At 43.6% G+C, this 23,390-nt stretch overlaps 1 protein-coding gene across 7 annotated transcripts in view; it reads right to left on the bottom strand.

Annotated features, from left to right (window-relative positions):
* The window catches only part of LOC110529476 (unconventional myosin-VI), a 130,476-nt gene that overhangs the window by 75,101 nt on the left and 31,985 nt on the right, over positions 1-23,390 (bottom strand). For 6 of the 7 annotated variants that reach the window (XM_036984870.1, XM_036984869.1, XM_036984872.1 and 3 more), the window contains exons 2-9: positions 16,086-16,206; positions 6,794-6,863; positions 6,435-6,508; positions 5,579-5,708; positions 3,115-3,220; positions 1,047-1,102; positions 858-955; positions 369-533 (exon numbers count right to left, since the gene is read on the bottom strand). In XM_036984870.1, the coding sequence (XP_036840765.1) occupies positions 369-533; positions 858-955; positions 1,047-1,102; positions 3,115-3,220; positions 5,579-5,708; positions 6,435-6,508; positions 6,794-6,863; positions 16,086-16,202 (816 nt within the window). In that variant the 5' untranslated portion in view covers positions 16,203-16,206. Of the gene's footprint in view, positions 1-368; positions 534-857; positions 956-1,046; positions 1,103-3,114; positions 3,221-5,578; positions 5,709-6,434; positions 6,509-6,793; positions 6,864-16,085; positions 16,207-23,390 lie in introns of those variants that run through there. The other variant, XM_036984875.1, reaches the window with a different exon arrangement.

Here is a 23,390-nt window from a genome sequence, read left to right as displayed (position 1 = left end):
AATAAACGATGGCTGAGTGTGCCATCTAGTGGTCTCCGAGCCACGGAGCACCATTAACAATTCATGCAAATGTCTATCCTGACTTGACATTTTTATAGCAGCATTTTATCTTAAGGTTAAACACCAAAAGGTGTGAGCCTCCTTAAAAATTAATGATGCACTGCGATAATCAGAGGAGCTTCTCTGCCCCCCGTTGCAGAGACAGCAGAGACTGCATAGGACAGCGCAGTGTCCTTAGAATGACGAGACAAGGTTATACCTTTTTCGACTGAGACGAACCAAGCCGAGCAATACAGCGCCAGCCTGGTTACGTATCCACTCTGGAGGGACAAGACAGGGAACAAGGCAGGCCCGTAGGCCACACTCACCCTGAAGGCGTCTGGTGATTCCAGGTGGAACTTGGTCCTGATGTCCTCGGAGGCTCCAGCACACAGCCGGTAGAAGATGTGGTAGTTCCTCTCCTCCTGGCTCTGCTGGCAGATCCTGGATTTCTCCAGCAGGTAGTGGGACACGAAGCCTCCCACCACAGTATTCTAAGTGACACAACAACACATGTTCAATTAGCATCAGAACTGGGTTCAAATACTACTGTAAATAATGTTCAATATTTAAAGATGCAGTCCGGGCTCTTAATAAGCAATCATACATTTATAAAATATATTATACAAATTGCTTTTTTTTATTTTACTGGTACAATGGAACAAACACAAGTCTCAAAACTAATCTCCACCCATCTGGCACTCGAGGCAAGCCAAAGCAGACACAAAGTATTTTAAAGAATTGTCAAATCACTATTTTTGTGTTGTTGTCTGATGATTTTATTGATAGTGAATTATTATGCAGTGGTGCTGTTGCACCTTTTCGTTGAAGTGGATCTCTACAAACTTCCCAAAGCGACTACTGTTGTTATTCCTGACAGTTTTAGCGTTTCCAAAAGCTTCTAGCAGGGGATTGGCTGTGGGATTGATGAAGAAGAAAAGCAATTAAAACACTAATCCATACTGTGGTATTAGGTCATGCTGCTGGGAAGTTAAATTAATATTTACCTTCAACTATTCTCTCATCAATATCTTGACCTGTTCCATAGGATGTTGTCAAGTATCTAAAGCGCAGAAATAATCAGAGTTAAAAGGGAAGTTTAAAGTTTTACATATGGCCTTATTTTCACTCTGTTGTAGTTGATCCCACAAACAATTTTTATTTTATATTTTGTTTCGTTAGAGGTTGTCACATTTTGCTGTGATCAAAATGTGTCTTACCAATTTTCTCTGAAATGAAACAAATATACTGTATATATATATATATATATATATATATATATATATATATATATATATATATATATATATATATATATATATATATATATATACACACACACACACACACACACACACACACACACATACATACATACATACATACATACATACATACAGTTGAAGTAGGAAGTTTACATACACTTAGGTTTGAGTCATTAAAACTCATTTTTCAACCACTCCACACATTTCTTGTTATTAACAAACTATAGTTTTGGCAAGTCGGTTAGGACATCTACTTTGTGCATGACACAAGTCATTTTTCCTACAATTGTTTACAGAGAGATTATTTCACCGTATTTCAATTGCAGTGGGTCAGAACTTTACATACACTAAGTTGACTGTGCCATTAAACAGCTTGGAAAATTCCAGAAAATTATGTCATGGCTTTAGAAGCTTCTGATAGACTAATTGACATCATTTGAGTCAATTGGAGGTGTACCTGTGGTTGTATTTCAAGGCCTACCTTCAAACTCAGTGCCTCTTTGCTTGACATCATGGGAAAATCAAAAGAAATCAGCCAAGACCTCAGAAAGTGTTGTAGACCAGTAAAACAAGCCCTTTATCGACATAACCTGAAAGACTGCTCAGCAAGGAAGAAGCCACTGCTCCAAAACCGCCATAAAAAAGCCAGACTACGGTTTGTAACTGCACATGGGGACAAAGATCGTACCTTTTGGAGAAATGTCCTCTGGTCTGATGAAACAAAAATAGAACTGTTTGGACAGAATGACCATCGTTGTGTTTGGAGGAAAAAGGGGGAGGCTTGTAGGCCGAAGAACACTATCCCAACCGTGAAGCGCGGGGGTGGCAGCATCATGTTGTGGGGGTGCTTTGCTGCAGGAGGGACTGGTGCACTTCACAAAATAGATGGCATCATGAGGCCGGAAAATGATGTGGATATATTGCAGCAATATCTCAAGACATCAGTCAGGAAGTTAAAGCTTGGTCGCAAATGGGTCTTCCAAATGGACAATGACCCCAATAATACTTCCAAAGCTGTGGCAAAATGGCTTAAGGACAACAAAGTCAAGGTATTGGAGTGGCCATCACAAAGCCCTGACCTCAATCCTATAGAGCGTTTGTGGGCAGAACTGAAAAAGCATGTGCGAGTAAGGAGGCCTACAAACCTGACTCAAGTACACCAGCTCTGTCAGGAGGAATGGGCCAAAAATTCACCCAACTTATTGTGAGAAGCTTGTGGAAGGCTACCCGAAATGTTGGACCCAAGTCAAACATTTTAAAGGCAATGCTACCAAATACTAATTGAGTGTATGTAACCTTCTGACCCACTGGGAATGTGATGAAATAAATAAAAGCTGAAATAAATCACTCTCTCTATTATTATTCTGACATTTCACATTCTTCAAATAAAGTGGTGATCCTAAGACAGGGAATTTTAGCTAGGATTAAATGTCAGGAATTGTGAAATACTGAGTTTAAATGTATTTGGCTAAGGTGTATGTAAACTTCCAACTTCAACTGTATATATAAAAAAACAGTTCTAGGGATCAACTACAATCATATAGAGTGAAAATAGGTCTACAGGTAAACATTTGTGAGCTTCCGCTTTAATGTCAGTACTCTCAGAATATACTTATTTTACATGAACCATTAGAAACAGCCTGCCAGATCAGACTGGGTCTGTGTCCCAAATGGTACCCTAATCCTTATATAGTGCACTACTTTTGACTAGCTCTGGTAAAACATAAAATAATGCACTACATAAGGATTGGTGTGCCATTTGGGACACATCCTGTGTGTTGACGATACACAGGGAATGTCATGACTTTACCGGAGGACAAACTTGGTGTTCTCAGTCTTCCCGGCACCAGACTCCCCGGACACGATGATGGACTGGCTCATCTTCAGCACCCTCATGTCCCTGTAGGCCTTGTCAGCTGACACACAGACATCCAGACGGTTGTTTACAATTTGTTAACCCTCTCCTTTCCCTCAGTGATACAAAATGTATCTCAATGGGATCATAAATTAAGCCTATGGTTGCATTAGACATGCAAACTGTACAATGAATGCTCCTTGTACTTCTAAATCACATTCTAGATGACAGTATTCATTGTTAACCATTTACCTCAGTGACATACAACTTCTCTGAATGGAATCCTCAAGATGATGTTTGCATTAGCAAAGTCACACTGCATAATGAATGCTCACTGTTAATAGGCAGGGTTGGGTAGGTTACTTTCTAAATGTAATCCGTTACTAGTTACCTGTCCAAAATTCTAATCAGTAACTTCACTTGTGGATTACCCAAACTCAGTAATGTAATCTGATTACATTTCGATACTTTTTAAAGATTAACTTCCCCCTTAAGAGGCATTAGAAGAAGACAAAAATGTATATGCTACCAATTGAACGACATCTATTGCAGGATGAATAATGTTAAAGTTCACATATCTGGCCATATATGGATGTTGCACGTTACTTTATGGGTTGGTTATGTAGGCTTCTTCTAACCCATCGCTTTCTACTACATATAATACAATTAAATGATATCTTTACATTAAAAACCAAAGTCTATCAGAATTCCAGTCATTCAAATAAATTATCTTGATCTTCAAGAATAGGACTTGGAAAAATGGAAGTGTAAGTTTAGCCAAATTGTTTTACCTGAGCACGACCCCAAAACTAAGGACTTATTAGCCAGCCCTACTCTGATGTTTATGATTGTGTTGTCATGGAGGACTGATTGGGCTCATTGATTAAAGTTGAAAAATAAATACTGCTCTCATGGAATGGCATGCTTTGAGCACTATTGAAAGTGCTATTGACGTGAAAAAGGAATGCCATATGCTGCATTTACTATAGGCCTATTGTTTCAATAACAAAATGTTTCAATAACAACATACCTGCCCCGCCTTTTTTGGGGGGAAAAGCTGAGGGATGGGCCTCGAAAAATGTAACCGCTCAAATTAATAGACAGAGATATGGATGCAGAGACTGACCATCCATGATATCAAAATGATTGTTTTAACCATGTTATGAGGCTATACAGTGTTTGTTTACATTTATTTTGTTTACAAACGTTGGGGTAAAACAAGGTTATATTTTGGGTTCTCATGGAGTGTGACAGTTGAACTAAAATCATCAGGCATTTATAAGTTATATTCTTCAACAATCAATGGATGCATATACAATTTATAAGTCCAAATGGATGTAGCATCTACAGATTGCTCCATTAAGTCTATCAAAAGTGTGCGAGTTTGAGAATGTGTCCATCAGGCCAATGGATTTTTTAAATGTTATATCAGCATGAATTAGACTGAGTAATAGAAGCCAGACTTGGGATGGGATCCGCACTATGCAGCTGCTGCAAGAGCGCATTTTCACAGGCTGTCCACTGGTTTCGAAAATAATGATTGATAGGCAAATTAAACTTCTTGAATTCAACCATTATTGGGCTCAAATACACATTTGTGAACAGTCAGCGACAACAACCAAAATCTGTAAGGCGCAAATAGCTAAATGAGAGAGCAGCAGTGTGATTTACATCAATGCGCTATATAGATATCAACAATAAATGATCTCTCTATCGCCGTAGACTACACCACTGCGGTCATCCTTATCTCCGAGCGTTTATTCAAGTTGGATAGTCACACCATTGGAAGACATAGTTTGGACTGTAGCCTACAAAAGTCCATTCCTGCTCTTTTCCCGCGATCCATCAAACACATTTGGTGTGTCGTCATAGGGGTGTCTGACCTCTGGTCACACTCGCTCAGGTGGAACACATTTGTGCCTTTTTTAAATGCTGATTTGAATGTCATTGAGAAAACAGAGAAGTGTCAAAGATTTTTTTTTGTAAACATCCTTTCTGAATGTAAAAGTAATCCTTGAAGTAATCATCTACTTTTTCAAAAGCATTTGTAATCTGATTACAATATTTTTGCTGGTAACATAACGGATTACAGTTAGTTTTTTTGCAATCCCTTACATGTAACGGCTCAGATTACATGTAATCCGTTACTCCCCAACCCTGTTAATAGGTAGCTAAATCACACTGGTAAGCAAAATGACTATAGACTGCCCTCTGGTGGGCAGATGTGAAAGCGTAACACATTGTCAGCCCAAAAGTGGCAGGGACTTTGTGTGGGACTTTGTGTGAGTCCCGAATGGCACCCTATTCTCTACATAGCACACTACTTTTGACCTATATAGTGCCCATAGAGCACTGATCAAAAGTAATGCACTATACAGGGAATAGAGTGCCATTTGGAACCTTCCTTCCCAGTTCTCACCAATAGCGTAGACGTGGGGCGGAAGGGTGCCCAGGGACCTCCCATGGTACTGTTTAATGGTCTCGGGAGCATAGAGCTTTGGAATGTCATAGTAGGGGTTCACTGCTATCAGGATATTAGCTACAAACGTCTGGGAGAAAAACAAAGAGAAGTCAGAAATACTCTAGTACACATATAGGAATCTGTTTTTAGTGAGATGCTGTACTAGCGTACATTTGTGTTGATATGACACCCAGTTTTTTCTCAGTGACCTAAGAAAACACTTGAGTCCCATCACTGCTAAAAGGAATTGTCACTTCATAGGACAAAGTAGGCTGTTTCTCACTGCAACCACTAGATGCCACCTGTTGGAAAACAAGTGTCCCACCGGTCTCCTCTCCGCACCTGCCGTCATTCACGTCCCCCTGCCTGCCCCCTGTCACATCAGAGGACCTAATTAAGTTCAGTGGGGAACAGGATAGCACTCCCTGGCTCTGTTCTGCTCCCTGGCTGATTATAGAGGTCACCTGAGCCTGGGGTAGACACAGGGGCCAGCAGGGAGAGTGACAACAAGAGCTAGCTGTGTGTGTGTGCCACTGTAACTGGCCTACCTCCCAGCAAACACCTGACACAGCCCTGAGTGACAATGACAAGCCCATCACGCCTGTCACACTGGGAAGCAGGGAGGGAGGGGACCCACCACAACACATACAGTAGGCACAGAGAGACTGAAGTGACAGGGCTTTAGCATGATAATGAGTGGGTGTTCTATTGAACTCACCCCTGCTGGTTCAACCTGTGGCCTGTTCACCATTGCGCAGACCAGATTGATGAGGAAGACAGCAGGATATAGCTATGTCTGTTATAAAGTACTTACATAAATTCTGTCTTTACTATACCGCACACGGACGTTGTTCAAGAGTGTGGCTTCATTCAAGTACATTAAAGAACCTGAAAAACAACAGATCTGAAGTAAGTTAAGCCAGACTAATCACAACTGTCAAGAGAAGAGGATGGATCAAAATGAAAAACACATAAGAACTTAATGGCACAAAATGACATTCCTCAATCCTCAGGGGAATCATTTGCATCGAGCAACAGTTTCAGGGTTGTAATTTAGTTCATAACTTCATATAGTGCTGTAAAAACACTTAGGTGTCAGTTAGGGTAGCTTTATGAGATGGTGAGAAACAAAAACCTTGTGGAGACTGAAGCCTTTAGGTAAAACAAACTCACAGTTGTCTTCCACATGTTTGTTGACATCATCCTCAGCCGGAAACACTTGGTTGATCTGGGCCGTAAAGCTCTGAAAAAACAAGATGGAGGTAACAGATGATCAACTAGTCTTTTGTACTTTTAGCATGCCACTATGCTGACACTAGGCTGTTGTCTTTGTTGAAGAGTGGCCAACTACATCAAGTTCACGTGGCTCAGAACATTAAACAATACCCAAAGGAGAGAGAAAGCAGAACATTAAACAATACCCATAGGAGAGAGAAAGCAGAACATTAAACAATACCCAAAGGAGAGAGAAAGCAGAACATTAAACAATACCAAAAGCAGAGAAAAAGCAGAACATTAAATAATACCCAAAGCAGAGAGAAAGCAGAACAGTAAACAATACCCAAAGGAGAGAGAAAGCAGAACATTAAACAATACCAAAAGCAGAGAGAAAGCAGAACAGTAAACAATACCAAAAGCAGAGAAAAAGCAGAACATTAAACAATACCCAAAGCAGAGAGAAAGCAGAACAGTAAACAATACCCAAAGCAGAGAGAAAGCAGAACATTAAACAATACCCAAAGCAGAGAGAAAGCAGAACAGTAAACAATACCCAAAGGAGAGAGGAAGCAGAACAGTAAACAATACCCAAAGGAGAGAGGAAGCAGAACATTAAACAATACCCAAAGGAGAGAGGAAGCAGAACAGTAAACAATACCCAAAGCAGAGAGAAAGCAGAACATTAAACAATACCCAAAGGAGAGAGAAAGCAGAACATTAAACAATACCCAAAGCAGAGAGAAAGCAGAACAGTAAACAATACCCAAAGCAGAGAGAAAGCAGAACATTAAACAATACCCAAAGCAGAGAGAAAGCAGAACATTAAATAATACCCAAAGCAGAGAGAAAGCAGAACATTAAACAATACCCAAAGCAGAGAGAAAGCAGAACAGTAAACAATACCCAAAGGAGAGAGGAAGCAGAACATTAAACAATACCCAAAGGAGAGAGAAAGCAGAACATTAAACAATACCCAAAGGAGAGAGAAAGCAGAACATTAAACAATACCCAAAGGAGAGAGAAAGCAGAACATTAAACAATACCCAAAGGAGAGAGAAAGCAGAACATTAAACAATACCCAAAGCAGAGAGAAAGCAGAACATTAAACAATACCCAAAGGAGAGAGAAAGCAGAACATTAAACAATACCCAAAGGAGAGAGAAAGCAGAACATTAAACAATACCCAAAGGAGAGAGAAAGCAGAACATTTTAATCATTAGGTATATTTGGATTCCAATCAATCTGCTTGCTTTTAATGATATAAATCATGAGTCTTTGAAAGTCTGTCAATGTGTTATATTTGCACTCCCAATGAGCTACTAAAAATACTGACTGTTCAGTTGCCATTGCTGGCGGGGCCTGGCTCTAAGGCCTGGCATACGCAGCAGTAAGTGACAAATCAGGGGACAATTGATTATTTGGAGAGAGGCAGAAACAGGATCTGGGAGCTAGCTAGAGAGGTGTTGGCTGGCTGCAAGCTCTTCCAGCCCATGGTCGTTAGTCAGCACCTCCACTGCAGAGTACAGCCACATCGCGATATTCACTAGAGGCTGGAGCTAGTCTGGCGTTAGTAGGGTGTGTGTGCTTGTTACTCATAGCACGTGTTGTGTTTAGGGTAAACACATCTGGTGGACACTATGGGTTATTTCAGAATCCTAAAAGCATCTCAAAGCACATCGCGAGTAAGTAAGCGTGATTCAGGGTGTGATAGAACACCAAAGGGTTAGTCTGACTGATGAGATTTACTAGTCCTTCCTTCTCTCTCCACCCCTCCCTTCTCTCTCTCTCCACCCCTCCCTTCTCTCTCTCTCCTCCCCTCCCTTCTCTCTCTCTCCACCCCTCCCTTCTCTCTCTCTCCTCCCCTCCCTTCTCTCTCTCTCCTCCCCTCCCTTCTCTCTCCACCCCTCCCTCCCTCTCCACCCCTCCCTCCCTCTCTACCCCTCTACCCACCCCCCCTCCCTCTCTCTCCACCTCTCCCTCCCTCTCTACCCACCCCTCTCTCCCTCCCTCTCTCTCTACCCACCCCTCCCTCCCTCCCTCTCCATTAAGTCCCAGAGAGCTTGAAAGAAAAGACGGTCACATGCTTCTGATTTGTCACAAAAACAAACTGTGTTAAAAGTCCAAACTAAGGGGGGCAGCTAAGTCCAAGCTACAAAGAAATACATAGTCTATCCTAATGTTTTCAAAGTTAGCTAATCCAATGTAAAGATATTTTTATTAAAGCATTTATGGGATACACATCCATGTTCATAGAATTCTGAACAAACATACAGTAAGTTCTCTTCTGCACTACTAGGCTAACCAAAGTTAGTGAAAGCTCACTGGCTTGCTCCATTCTCCTTCTGCATGGATATATTCTCCTGGCCAGCCCCTATAACACAACACCAGCTAAAAGCCTTCTGCCATTTTACCTTACTACTCCACAAGTGATTCAGACATTACACTAGGGAAAAATTTACATGTTTAACAAATATTTGAGAAGTTTGTGTGGGGAACACATGTGGGTTGACATAAGACCTTAGACTACTAAGTGGGTCTGATAGGCTGTGAAGTGTAGCTAGCTAGAACAAACCAGACACAGTGGATACATCCCAAAAGGCACCCTATTCTCTACATAGTGCTCAACTTTTGACCACTGCCCTAACTGCTGGTCAAAGGTAATGCACTATGTAGGGAAAAGGGTGCCATATGGGATGCAGTCAGCCAGATCCTGCTCCCTCCTGTGGGCCATGGGGCCCTGTCGTTTGCTCTCAGCTCCCCCGTGTGGGCCATGGGGCCCTGTTGGCCCCAGCTCCCCTCCTGTGGGCCATGGGGCCCTGTCATTTGCTCTCAGCTCCCCCGTGTGGGCCATGGGGCCCTGTCGTTTGCTCTCAGCTCCCTACTGTGGGCCATGGGGCCCTGTTGGCCCCAGCTCCCCCATGTGGGCCATGGGGCCCTGTTGGCCCCAGCTCCCCTCCTGTGGGCCATGGGGCCCTGTCGTTTGCTCTCAGCTCCCTCCTGTGGGCCATGGGGCCCTGTCGTTTGCTCTCAGCCCCCTCCTGTGGGCCAGGGGGTCCGGTTGGCCTCAGCCCACTCCTATGGGCCATGGGGCCCGGTCGGCCTCAGCACCCTCCTTTGGGCCATGGGGCCCGGTCGGTCTCAGCTCCTTCCTGTGGGCCATGGGGCCCGGTCGGCCTCAGCCCCCTCCTTTGGGCCATGGGGCCCGGTCGGCCTCAGCCCTTTCATGTGGGCCATGGGGCCCAGTCGGCCTCAGCCCCCTCCTGTGGGCTATGGGGCCCGGTTGGCCTCAGCCCCCTCCTGTGGGCCATGGGGCCTGGTTGGCCTCAGCTCCCTCCTTTGGGCTATGGGGCCCGGTTGGCCTCAGCCCCCTCCTTTGGGCCATGGGGCCCGGTTGGCCTCAGCCCTTTCATGTGGGCCATGGGGCCCGGTCGGCCTCAGCCCCCTCCTGTGGGCCATGGGGCCTGGTTGGCCTCAGCTCCCTCCTTTGGGCCATGGGGCCTGGTTGGCCTCAGCTCCCTCCTTTGGGCCATGGGGCCTGGTTGGCCTCAGCCTCCTCCTTTGGGCCATGGGGCCCGGTTGGCCTCAGCCCTTTCATGTGGGCCATGGGGCCCGGTCGGCCTCAGCCCCCTCCTGTGGGCCATGGGGCCTGGTTGGCCTCAGCTCCCTCCTGTGGGCCATAGTGCCTGGCTGGGCCAGCAATTTAGCCCGTGTCTCAAATGGCACTCTTGTCCATCACCCTATTCCATATGTAGAGCACTACTTTGAAAGTATTAACACTATATAGGGAATAGGTTGCTATTTGGGATGCGGCCTTAGTCTCTCCAAATAAAGAGGCACAGCAAGAGGGATTTAAAATCTCCAAGGTTGAAGAAGCCAAGGTGACATACAGTCAGTTCATTCTTTCCTGCAATGGGCCCAGACTGGCAGGATTTTATAGCACTGAGCCACGTGAGGGGACTGAAGTTTAGAGGAACGGGAGAGGGAGAGAAGGAAGGGGAGGAGGATGACGCAATGCCCCCTGAATTTAAACACGTCCCTCCCCCCTCGGTCTCTTGCTCTTTCACCGACACCAAGGCAGAGTGAAACAGTCCAGAAACTGTCAGCGTCCCAAATGGCACCCTATTCCCTTTATAGTGCAATATTTTCAACCAGGACTCACAGGGCGCCGGTCTAAAGTAGTGTACTGTATAGGGAATAGGGTGCCATTGGGGACGCAGACCCAGTCAGGAACACATTACCTAATGCTGTGGGCCACAGAGTCCGCCATTGTGGCTAAAGCTGTGAGTGTGACGTGGTGCCATGCACTGAGCAACGCCTCTCTCCTGAAGTCCCCCTACAGGGGTCTACCAGGCTGCGTATGCCGCTGCAGCTCTGAGTGGGTCGGGTGACATGGGAGCTCACCGTACACTGGCACAAACTGGCTGCCACTGGACAGAACACACATTGTGCCACATTGTGACTCCGTGTTAAGGCCCAGAACTGGCCATAACGGCCGGAGAATGGACACATCCGTTACGCGCACGCGCACACGCACACAGCTTCCTTCATAATAAAGGATCTGACAAGAGTCCCATTCTGTATGGGCCGGATGTAAACACACTAAGGGAAAAGATTGTTTGAGGACGACATTCAGCTGATGACAGAGCCACACAAGGAAGCATGAGTTACCATAGAAACTGGGTTTGGCTAACATCAAAAACTTTGTGTAACACATGATCTAGCCTAGTGAAAAAGTGAATTAACAGTGACTGGTGGCTTCTATGGGTAAGCCTACTTGATCTCAGATACTGGGGCTTCATTTTGGACCAGTGTCGGAAGTTACCCTCTGTCGGGTATCACGTATAGGGCGCCCTCTGTCGGGTATCCCGTATAGGGCGCCCGCTGCAGCTTTTCTAGAAAGAGAGCTACTTCAAAAAAGTTAAACACGTCGCAAGCTACAATTATTTTTTTCTAGCTTTCAAATAGGCACATTCTTCTCTTCTCTCCCCCTGGGTCCTAATTGTACAAGAGAAAGTAGTCTGTCAACATACTTGGTAAAAGAATGCTTAATAAACAACTAAGGGGGACCTATAAAATGTGACCCCCCTCCAAAAAATTATGTTTAATATTTTCCTAAATGATGAGTTTTATTTTCCTGGTTTTAGATTTGTTTTAGTTTTTCACTCTTAAAATAACAATTGTTCACAAAGAAAAAACAAATGGGATGTTCTGAGTCCATGTTAATGCTTAAATCATATCAGAAGACAATTATTTTTAGGTCTCGAAGAAAACAAACACATTTAGATTTTTTTGTATAATTCACTTTAATTGTGCATCTGGCCCTTTAATTGCGCACCTAATGAGTAAGGAATGTGCCGGTCTAGCGATGGTTCTGTACTGTTGCTGCTCATTTCATGGCAAAGTTTGCAAATAACAAATAATAGAAAGAAATGATATACAGTGCATTCAGAAAGTTTTCAGACCTCTTGACTTTTTCCACATTTTGTTACGTTACAGCCTTATTCTAAAATGGATTAAATTGATGGGGGAAAACAATCTACACACAATACCCAATAATGACAAAGCAAAAACACATTTTTAGAAAATGTATCAAATGTATAATAAATAAAAAACAGAAAAGTCACATTTACATAAGTATTCAGACCCTTTACTCAGTACTTTGTTGAAGCACCTTTGGCAGCGATTACAGCCTCAAGTATTCTTAGGTATAACACTACAAGCTTGGCACACCTGTATTTGGGGAGTTTCTCCCATTCTTCTCTGCATATCATCTTATTAAGCTCTATCAGATTGGGTGGAGAGCTTTGCTGCACAGATATTTTCAGGTCTCTCCAGAGATGTTCGATCGGGTTCAAGTTCGGGCTCTGGCTGGGCCACTCAGACATTCAATGACTTGTCCCGAAGCCACTCCTGCATTGTCTTGCCGTTGTCTTTGCCTCGATCCTGTCTATTGTCCCTGTCCCTGCTGCTGAAAAACATCCCCACAGCATGATGCTGCCACTACCATGCTTCACCGTAGAGATGATGCTAGGTTTCCTCCAGACGTGACACTTGGCATTCAGGCCAAATAGTTAAATCTTGGTTTCATCAGACCAGAGAATCTTGTTTCTCATGGTCTGAGAGTCTTTAGGTGCCTTTTGGCAAACTCCAAGTGGGCTGTCATGTGCCTTTTACTGAGAAGCGGCTTCCGTCTGGCCACTCTACCATAAAGGCCTGATTGGTGGAGTGCTGCAGAAATAGTTGTCCTTCTGGAAGATTCTCCCCATCTCAACAGAGGAACTCTACAGCTCTGTCAGAGTGACCATCGGGTACTTGGTCACCTCCCTGACCAAGGCCCTTCTCCCCCGACCACTAGCTCTTGGTTGTTCCAAACTTCTTCCATTTATGAATGGAGGCAAGTGTGTTCTTGGGGATCTTCAATGGTGCAGACATGTTTTGGTACCCTGCCCCAGATCTATTTCTCGACGCAATCCTTTGTTGGAGCTCTACAGACAATTCCTTTGACCTCATGGCTTGGTTTTTGCTCTGACATGCACTGTCAACTGTGGGACCCTATAGACAGGTGTGTGCCTTTCCAAATCATGTACAATTAATCAAGTTGTAGAAACATCTCAAGGATGATCAATGGAAACAGGATGCACCTGAGCTTAATTACCAGTCTCGGAATACTGAATACTTACAAACTACCGTTCAAAAGTTTGGGGTCAGTTAGAAAGGTCCTTGTTTTTGAAAGAAAAGCACATTTTTTGTCCATTTACCACTATTTGCTATTAAAAGTGATATCAACCAGATTACTTTTTCTACTTATTCCCTAAGTTGTCTACAGCCTTTAGACCTTTAGTTTCACGCCTTTATGTTGAAGAATGCGTAAGTGGCCAGCTGAGGGCTCTCAGAGTGATTATTGCGTAAAAGACAGAGGTAGTCATTTTTCCTCTCGCTCCTACTGAAAAGCCAATTGTCCCGGTTGATATATTATCTAATAGATATTTGAAAAACACCTTGAGGATTGATTATAAAAAACGTTTGACATGTTTGTCGATATTATGGATATAATTTGGATTTTTTTTTGCCGTTGTCGTGACCGCTATTTCCGGTGGATTGCTCAACATAACGTGACCAACAAACGGAGGTATTTTGGGTATAAAAATAATCTTTATGGAACAAAAGGAACATTTGCTGTCTAACTGGGAGTCTCGTCAGTGAAAACATCCGAAGATCATCAAAGATAAACGGTTAATTTGATTGCTTTTCTGATTTTCGTGACCAAGCTTCCTGCTGCTAGCTGGACATAATGCTATGCTAGGCTATCGATAAACTTACACAAACGCTTGTCTTGCTTTGGCTGTAAAGCATAATTTCAAAATCTGAGATGACAGGGTGATTAACAAAAGGCTAAGCTGTGTTTCGCTATATTTCACTTGTGATTTCATGAATATGAATATTTTCTAGTAATATTTTTTGACCGTTGCGCTATGCTAATTAGTGTAGTTGATGACAATTCTCCCGGATCCAGGATGGGTAGTTCCAAGAGGTTAAAATAACATAAAATTGATCAAATACAGTTGTTAATGTTGTAAATGTCACGCCCTGACCGTAGATTGCTTTGTAGGTTTCTATTTTTTGTTTGGTCAGGGTGTGATGTGGGTGGGTATTCTATGTTATAGGTCTAGGTTGGGTATTCTATGTTATAGGTCTAGGTTTTCTTTTTCTATGTGTTTGGCCTGGTATGGTTCTCAATCAGAGGCAGCTATCGTTGTCTCTGATTGAGAGCCATACTTAGGTAGCCTGTTTTCCCATTTTGAGTTGTGGGTGATTATTTTCTGGTTAGTGTTTGTTGCACCTGTCAGAACTGTTGGGTTATGGTTTTGTTGTTTTTGTTCGTGTATTCATTCTGGATTAAAAGTATTATGGATACGTACCATGCTGCACTTTGGTCCTCCTCTCCTTCCACCAATGAAAATCGTTACAGTAAATGACTATTGTAGCTAGAAACGACTGATTTTTTAAACTGGAATATCTATATAGGCGTACAGAGGCCCATTATCAGCAACCATCACTCCTGTGTTCCAATGGCACATTGTTAGCTAATCCAAGTTTATCATTTTAAAAGGCTAATTGATCATTAGAAAACCCTTTTGCAATTATGTTAACATAGCTGAAAACTGTTGTTCTGATTGAAGAAGCAATAAAACTGGCCTTCTTTAGACTAGTTGAGTATCTAGAGCATCAGCATTTGTGGGTTCAATTACAGGCTCAAAATGGCCAGAAACAAAGACCTTCCTTCTGAAACTCGTCAGTCTATTCTTCTTCTGAGAAATGAAGGCTATTCCATGAGAGAAATTGCCAAGAAACTGAAGATCTTGTACAACACTCCCATCACGGAACAGCACAAACTGGCACTAACCAGAATAGAAAGAGTGGGAGGCCCCGGTGCACAATTGAGCAAGAAGACAAGTACATTAGTGTGTCTAGTTTGAGAAACAGACGCCTCAAGTCCTCAACTGGCAGATTCATTAAATAGTATCCGCAAAACACCCGTCTCAACTTCAACAGTGAAGAGGCGACTCCGGGAAGCTGGCATTCTAAGCAGAGTTCCTCTGTCCAGTGTTTGTGTTGTTTTGCCCACCTTAATCCTTTCTTTTTATTGGCTAGTCTGAGATATGTCTTTTTCTTTGCAACTCTGCCTAGAAGGCCAGCATCGGGGTCGCCTCTTCACTGTTGAGATGGGTGTTTTGCGGGTACTATTTAACGAAGCTGCCAGTTGAGGACTTGAGGCATCTGTTTCTCAAACTAGACACTCTAATGTACTTGTCCTCTTGCTCAGTTGTGCACCGAGGCCTCCCACTCCTCTGTCTATTGTGGTTAGAGCCAATCTGAATCTAGTTGGTGATCCCTGATCTGCAGGGTACCATCTGCAGGGTACCATCTGTAGCCCTCAAACGCAACTCTGGTCCTCGAAAACCAGTTCCACTACTTTTTTTCATTGTTCCCCCTCTAATCAGGGACTGATTTAGGTTGGAATTAATTATTAGGTAGAACAGTAAACCCTCAGGTTCCAGACTTCGTAGGGCACTTCGTTGAGCACCCTTGATCTATACGGTACCATCTAAAAACTAACTCTTGCAGTTTTTAAAGTAGATATTTCACTGGTGGCCTCCACACCACACCATTATGTCAATTCTCTGGGTGGAAAATATTACAGTGATCATGGACGTCTGTTTTTCAACATGCGTGTGTGATCACCCACCTTTTGCCCCTGTTTCAGCGGCTCGATGGTCAAACTGTCTGCTCCTATGTCCACTATGGTCCCCAGCTGGAACCCATCTCCTGGGTGGGGCGCCCACACCGGCTTCCCATCCTCCATGACACTACAAGACAAGAGGACAGACACAGGGGGCCATTAGAGGCTGGTTCCTTTCCTAAAGTCATCAAAACAGTTATCACATTTAATTCACACTTTAAAAAAAATCCTTTATCCCCAAGGGGCAATTAGCCTACAAAGTTATTCCAAAATATACAGGCTAGCACTACACATATGAAGACAATAGATCAAGCAAAACTGTGTATGGAATGGCTAATACTCACTCCCAGTATGCTTTAAAATTGAATAGCCTATATTTCTAAATCCTATTTTCAAGGTGTTTGCTTAATTTCACTGGCACTAGACTTATACCCAAATGGCACCCTATTCCCTTTATAGTGAACTACTTTTTCCCAGGGCATTTGGGGTGCACACTAATTGTAGAGTATTTGTAGCCTACTCTAAGCAGATGAGCAGCACACCAGAAGATTCAGGTTAAACACATTCTCCTGGGCCTTGCTGTGGCCAGGTCTCCAATAATCATGTTGTTGAGTCCAACCACCAGCTGATCCTGTTACTGTGGTGAGATTACAATACAGTAGAATGAGCAGCCTAACAGCCCCTCAGGGAAATCTGCAGTCACCCCAGGCTGTTGTGTTGTGATCCATAAAAAACACATAGCCTAAAGGGGTGACAGACAGGCCACAAACTACTTCAATGTGTAGGCCTAAGTCTGGGCCAAAACAACTCTGACGTAAGACCCCATAGAGCAGCGTTTCCCAAACTCGGTCCTGGGGACCCCAAGGGAAGCATGTTTAGTTGTTTTGCCCTAGAACTAAACAATATTTTGTTCTTGCTTGATACCGTAAGAAAGCCCAAGTCAGCTATACCTGCGCCAAAACTACTTGTCCATCCTATAGCTTGTTCTCCATCTTCTTTTGAAATAGTGAGCCAACATGATTTCAGCACTTTTATTTCCCTTCCCTTGTTTCTCTGTATCAGACATATAGTGAGCAATATGTTAGGAACATTAAATCAGAATATAAATCGCAGTATCAAATCGCAATACATATCGTATCGGCACCTAAGTATTGGGATAATATCGTTACTTAAGGAGCCTTGCAATTCTCAGCAGTAACATTAGCGGCACACTGGAGGCGGATGCCCACATTTAAGTTTCTCCAATTCAGAGTTTGTTCCAGATAGAGGTCTGTTGACCAAGAATTGAGACACAAATCTGTACAGTTTGTCCAGGTCCCAGGACCTTAGGGTGTCCAGACTCCTAGACCTTAGTGCTGCTTTTGACACCATCGATCACCACATTCTTTTGGAAAGATTGGAAACCCAAATTGGTCTACACGGACAAGTTCTGGCCTGGGTTAGATCTTATCTGTCGGAAAGATATCAGTTTGTCTCTGTGGATGGTTTGTCCTCTGACAAATCAACTGTAAGTTTCAGTGTTCCTCAAGGCGTTGTTTTAGGACCACTATTGTTTACACTATATATTTTACCTCTTGGGGATGTCATTCGAAAACATAATGTTAACTTTCACTTAACTTTAACTTTCACATTAAAATACAGGTGCCACTGACACAAATAACTATGCTAAAATTAAAAGCAAACAAACTCAATGAGTGAAATGGTCAGACTAAGCCTAGTTTGTTCAGCATCTCCACAGGGGTTTTCCCTCTTGTGAAACAATGGAATAGCTAGGACCTGATCAACTTGGCACTGACAATGAGCCTTAGTCCAGAATTGACAAACTAATAGGCCTGGTTGTGTTTAGCTGCTTTCACATCTAAGGGGTGTGCTGATCCTATTAACCTACTAAAAAGGGTGAGATCATAAATAATAATGGAACATATGTTCTTGTTATAAGCAGAGGAACACTAGTAAAGCCAACCAAATGATGTCTAGGCCTATTCACAATGTTACTGGCCACAACAACAAACGATACAACTAGCCTACATGGGTGCTTGCCTGCAATCTTAAAGTTATTTTGGGCTGGTAATCAAAGTGGAAAACTTCCTTAAGCTGGAGAGTTTTGAATGTGGACTGTCAATCATAATAACCTCTATAACAATTCAGCACTGTGCCAAGAGCTGACTGGGTCTTTGCTTTTCACATCATCCTAAAATAAGTCAAATTCAATAATACCCAAAATATCACATCATCCATTCAAACACGGAACTCTCCATGCCTCAGCAGCATAGAAGGCTCTAACTAAGATTCCAGGAATGTCCCTTTATTCAATCAGGTGTAGCAAAGCATAGGTCAAAGGTTGCTAGTAACTTATTGGCTGGGTTGTAAAAATCACCTGCCAATGTAAGTACTACACATCACATCCTCATTCTGAAGTGTAATTCCATCTGAATATACTATCAAATCAAAGTTTATTGGTCACATACACAGACTTGCAGATGGTATTGCAGGTGCAGCGAAATGCTTGTGTTTCTAGTTCCAACAGTGCAGTAATACAAAACGATACACACATGATCCAAAAAGTAAAAATAAAGAAATTAAGAAATTTCAGACGAGCAACATCAGAGAGCATTAGTGAGGTTGGGCACTGATGCTGGCCGATTAGGCTTGGCTCTGTGGTAGTGAAACTCATGCAAAACTCATGACTCCAATATTAGCAGGCAGTGTTTAGACTGTCCACTTTGAAGTGCTAAGACAGAGTGGCTATATAAGGAATGGAACATATATGAACAGGGCCTGCTACCATTATAACCTATACAGCTGTCAGATGTGGGCGTTAACAAGCAAGAACTGAGATGGAAAGATAATGGTGGAGAAAGGTCAAGATGAGTTATTTTCGTATAGAGGGAGGGGATTCTATACGTAATGCAAAGATGGGAGAACTATAAGGCAAATAGGAGTTGTTCATGTACATACAAGGAGTGACTATATGTGCAATGTATATGTGAAAAACTAGAAAGTCAGAACTCTGTAATTAGAGAATTTTGTCTTTTCCATGGAAGGGCTCGGCTCTGTTACGTTTGTAATAAAGTCTAAATTGAATTCACAACTTCCGGTATCTGTGCAAATATTTGACTCAAGATTTTCCACAACAGCTCGCAGTCGGCGTTCCAATTCATCCCAAAGGTGTTCGATGGGGTTGAGGTTAGGACTCTGTGCAGGCCAGTCAAGTTCTTCAACACATCTCAACAAACCATTTCTGCATGGACCTCGCTTTGTGCATGGGGACATTGTCATGCTGAAACAGGAAGGGGCCTTCCCTAAACTGTTGGCACAAAGTTGGAAGCACAGAATCGTCTAGAATGTAATTGTATGCTGTAGCGTTAAGATTTCCCTTCACTGGAACTAAGGGACCTAGCCCGAACCATGAAAAACAGCCCCAGACCATTATTCCAACTTTACAGATGACACTATGTATTGGGGAAGGTAGCGTTCTCCTGGCATCAGCCAAACCCAGAATTGTCCGTCAGACTGACAAATGGTGAAGTGTGATTCATCACTCCAGAGAATGTGTTTCCACTCCTCCAATGGTGTCCAATGGTGGCGAGCTTTACACCACTCCAGCCGAAGCTTGGCATTGCGCATGGTGATCTTAGGCTTGTGTGCGGCTGCTCGGCCATGGAAACCTATTTCATGAAGCTACTGACGAACAGTTTTTGTGCTGACGTTGCTTCCAGAAGCAGTTTGGAACTCTGTAGTGAGTGTTGCAACCTGAGGACAGACGATCTTTACGTGCTACGTCACTCAGCGGTCCCGTTCTATGAGCTTGTGTGGCCCACCATATCACGGCATGAAAGTTGTTGCTCCTAAACGTTTCTACTTCACAATAACAGTACTTACAGTTGACCCGAGGAGCTCTAGCAGGGCATAATTTGACGAACTCACTTGTTGGAAAGGTGGCATCCTATGACGGTGCTACATTGAAAGTCACTGAGCTCTTAAGTAAGGCCAGTCTACTGCCAATGTTTGTCTATGGAGATTGCATGGCAGTGGAATACTTTTGACACCTTGTAGAGTCCATGCACTAACAAATTGAGGCTGTTCTGAGGGCAAAAGGAGTTCAACTCAATATCAGGAAGGTGTTCTTAATGTTTTGTACACTCAGAATATAATGGTGTGTATAGACAGTATGAACGCTATATGAATAGAAAACTAGAATACAGTGTATACATGTGAAGTGATCAAACAGTATGAACATTATTAAAAGTGACCAGTGTTTAATGACTATGAGGACAGGGCAGCAGTCTCTAAGGTGCAGGATAGCGTACCGGGTGGTAGCCAGCTACTAACAGGTTCAGGGCAGGGTACTGGGCGGAGGTCGCTAGTGGTGACTAGGAGGCCGGCGGAGGCTGGCTAGCAGCTAGTGGTGACTGTTTACTAGGTATTCTCTATTATCTGTCCATAATATCTCGCTACACCTGGCCAATAACGGTATGGCACATGGCTAACGTCACTCTGACCAGTCTCTATTGAGGAGTGGGAAGTATTCCCAATACTAAGACACGTGACATCAGCACTGTTGATGCAGGATTATTTGAATTAGTGTGTCAAAGCGTCATTCCTGAAAACACATCAGGATCAGTGGAGGCTGCTGAGGGGAGAACAGCTCATAATAATGTCTGGAACGGAGCCAAATGGAATGGCATCAAACCATGTGTTTGACATATTTGATGCCACTCCTCCCCAATTAAGGTGCCACCAACCTCCTGTGGATCAGGATATGAGGTCAATACTCAAAATCCCTCCTGGCTTCCTGATGACACACGTTCACGGGTCGCTTATCAGATTAACCCAGTTAAATATTACTTTAGGACATTTCCATTCCGTCATTCAAGGTGTGGTGGTGGTCTTAGTTCAGTAGAAACTGAATGCAATCCAGCTTGCCTTTCAAGATGACTAGAATAACTACTATTACTAGGCCATAAGTAAATATTTGGATGCAAACAAACGGTGTGCCCACCCACAATTAAAGTAGTAGCCTACTCTATTCACATTATCCAAATGTGTTACTAGAACTTCCTTGGCGAGCCATGCAGAGCAGAACAAAGAGAGGCAAGACCGATCGTGAAAACCACCCACAGCAGCCAACACTCTGCATCTGAACATCTGACAGTGTCGCTTCAACTCAAACCCCATTTTATCTGTCACATACACATACAGTGGGGCAAAAAAGTATTTAGTCAGCCACCAATTGTGCTAGTTCTCCCACTTAAAAAGATGAGAGAGGCCTGTAATTTTCATCATAGGTACACTTCAACTATGACAGACAAAATGAAAAACAAAATCCAGAAAATCACATCAGTGATGTGTATGGCGAGGGACTTGAAGCTTCCACCTTCTCCACTGCGGCCCCGTCGATGTGGATAGGGGCGTGCTCCCTCTGCTGTTTCCTGAAGTCCACCATCAAATCAAACAGTGAAATGCTTACTTACGAGCCCCCAACCGACAGTGCAGTTTAAAAAAAATACGGATAAGAATAAGAGATAAAAGTAACAAGTAATTAAAGAGGAGCAGTAAAAAATAACAATATATACAGGGGGGTGGCGGTTCAGAGTCAATATATACAGGGGGGTGCCGGTACAGAGTCAATGTGCGGAGGCACCGGTTAGTTGAGGTAGTATGTAAATGTAGGTAGAGTTAATTAATGTGACTATGCATAGATGACAACAGAGAGTGGTAGTGGTGTGGAGAGGGGCTTCACACCACTGCCACAATCAGCTCCTTTGTTTTGTTGAAGTTGAGTGAGAAGTTATTTTCCTGGCACCACTCTCCCAGGGCCCTCACCTCCTCCCTGTAGTCTGTCTCGTCATTGTTGGTAATCAGGCCTACTAATATTGTGTCATCTGCAAACTTGATGATTGAATTGTAAGCGTGCGTGGCCACGCAGTCATGGGTGAACAGGGAGTACAGGAGTGGGCTGAGCACACACCCTTGTGTTGCCCCTATGTTGAGGATCAGCGAAGTGGAGGTGTTGTTTTCTACCTTCACCACCTGGGGGCGGCCCGTCAGGAAATCCAGGACCCAGTTGCACAGGGCGGGGTTTGGACTCAGGGCCCCGAGCTTAATGGTGAGCTTGGAGGGTACTAAGGTTTGAATGCTGAGCTATAGTCAATGAACAGCATTCTTACATAGGTATTCCCATTGTCCAGATGGGATAGGGCAGTGTGCAGTGCGATGGCGATAGCATCATCTGTGGATCTATTGGGGCGGTAAGCAAATTGAAGTGGATCTAGGGTGTCAGGTAAGGTAGAGGTGATATGATCCTTAACTAGCCTCTCAATGACTTCATGATGACGTGGGGCAATAGTAATTTAGTTCAGTTACCTTTGCTTTCTTGACGCAAGTGGGGACAGCAGACTGGGATAGGGAGAGATTGAATATGTCCGTAAACACCCCACCCAGCAGGTCTGCGTATGCTCTGATGACGCGGCTATGGATGCCGTCTGGGCCGGCAGCCTTGCGAGGGTTAACACGCTTAAATGTCTTACTCGGAGAAGGAGTCCTTGGTAGCGGGCCGCGTCGGTGGCACTGTGCTATCCTCAAAGCAGGTGAAGAAGGTGTTTAGCTTGTCCAGAAGTAAGACGGTGTCCGACATGGCTGGTTTTCCCTTTGTAGTCCGTGATTGTCTGTAGGCCCTGCCACATACGTCTGGTGTCTGAGCCGTTGAATTGCGACTCCACTTTGTCTCTGTACTGACGCTTTGCCTGTTTGATTGATTACGGCAGGAATAACTACACTGTTTGTATTCAACCATATTCACAGTCACCTTGCCAAGGTTAAATAAGGAGGTTCGCACTTTTAGTTTCGCGTAAATTCTTCCATCTATCCACGGTTTCTGGTTTGGGTAGGTTTTAATAGTCAGAGGTTACAACATCTCCTATACACTTCCTGATGAACTCAGTCACCGCATCCATGTATTTGTCGATGTTATTCTCTGAGGCTACCTGGAACATATCCCAGTCTGCATGATCTTGAAGCATGGATTCCGATTGGTCAGACCAGCGTTGAATAGACCTTAACAGAAAGTACCCGTGCTGAGTTTGTGGCTAAAGGAAGGGAGGAGCAAAATGGAGTCATGATCAGGGAGGGCAGGGCATTTCAAAAAGTTGAGTAGTAGTGGTCTAATGTTTTCCCAGCGCGATAGCTACAGTCAATGTGTTGGTAGAACTTCAGTAGTGTTTTCCTCAGATTTGCTTTGTTAAAATCCCCAGCTACAATAAATGCGGCCTCAGGATATGTGGTTTCCAGTGTGCATCCAGTGTAGTTCTT

The sequence above is a fragment of the Oncorhynchus mykiss genome, chromosome 8, assembly GCF_013265735.2.
Source record: "Oncorhynchus mykiss isolate Arlee chromosome 8, USDA_OmykA_1.1, whole genome shotgun sequence".
NCBI lineage: Eukaryota > Metazoa > Chordata > Actinopteri > Salmoniformes > Salmonidae > Oncorhynchus > Oncorhynchus mykiss.
The sequence above is the reverse complement of the archived record's forward strand: the minus strand, read 5'-3'. Positions and strand labels throughout refer to the sequence as shown.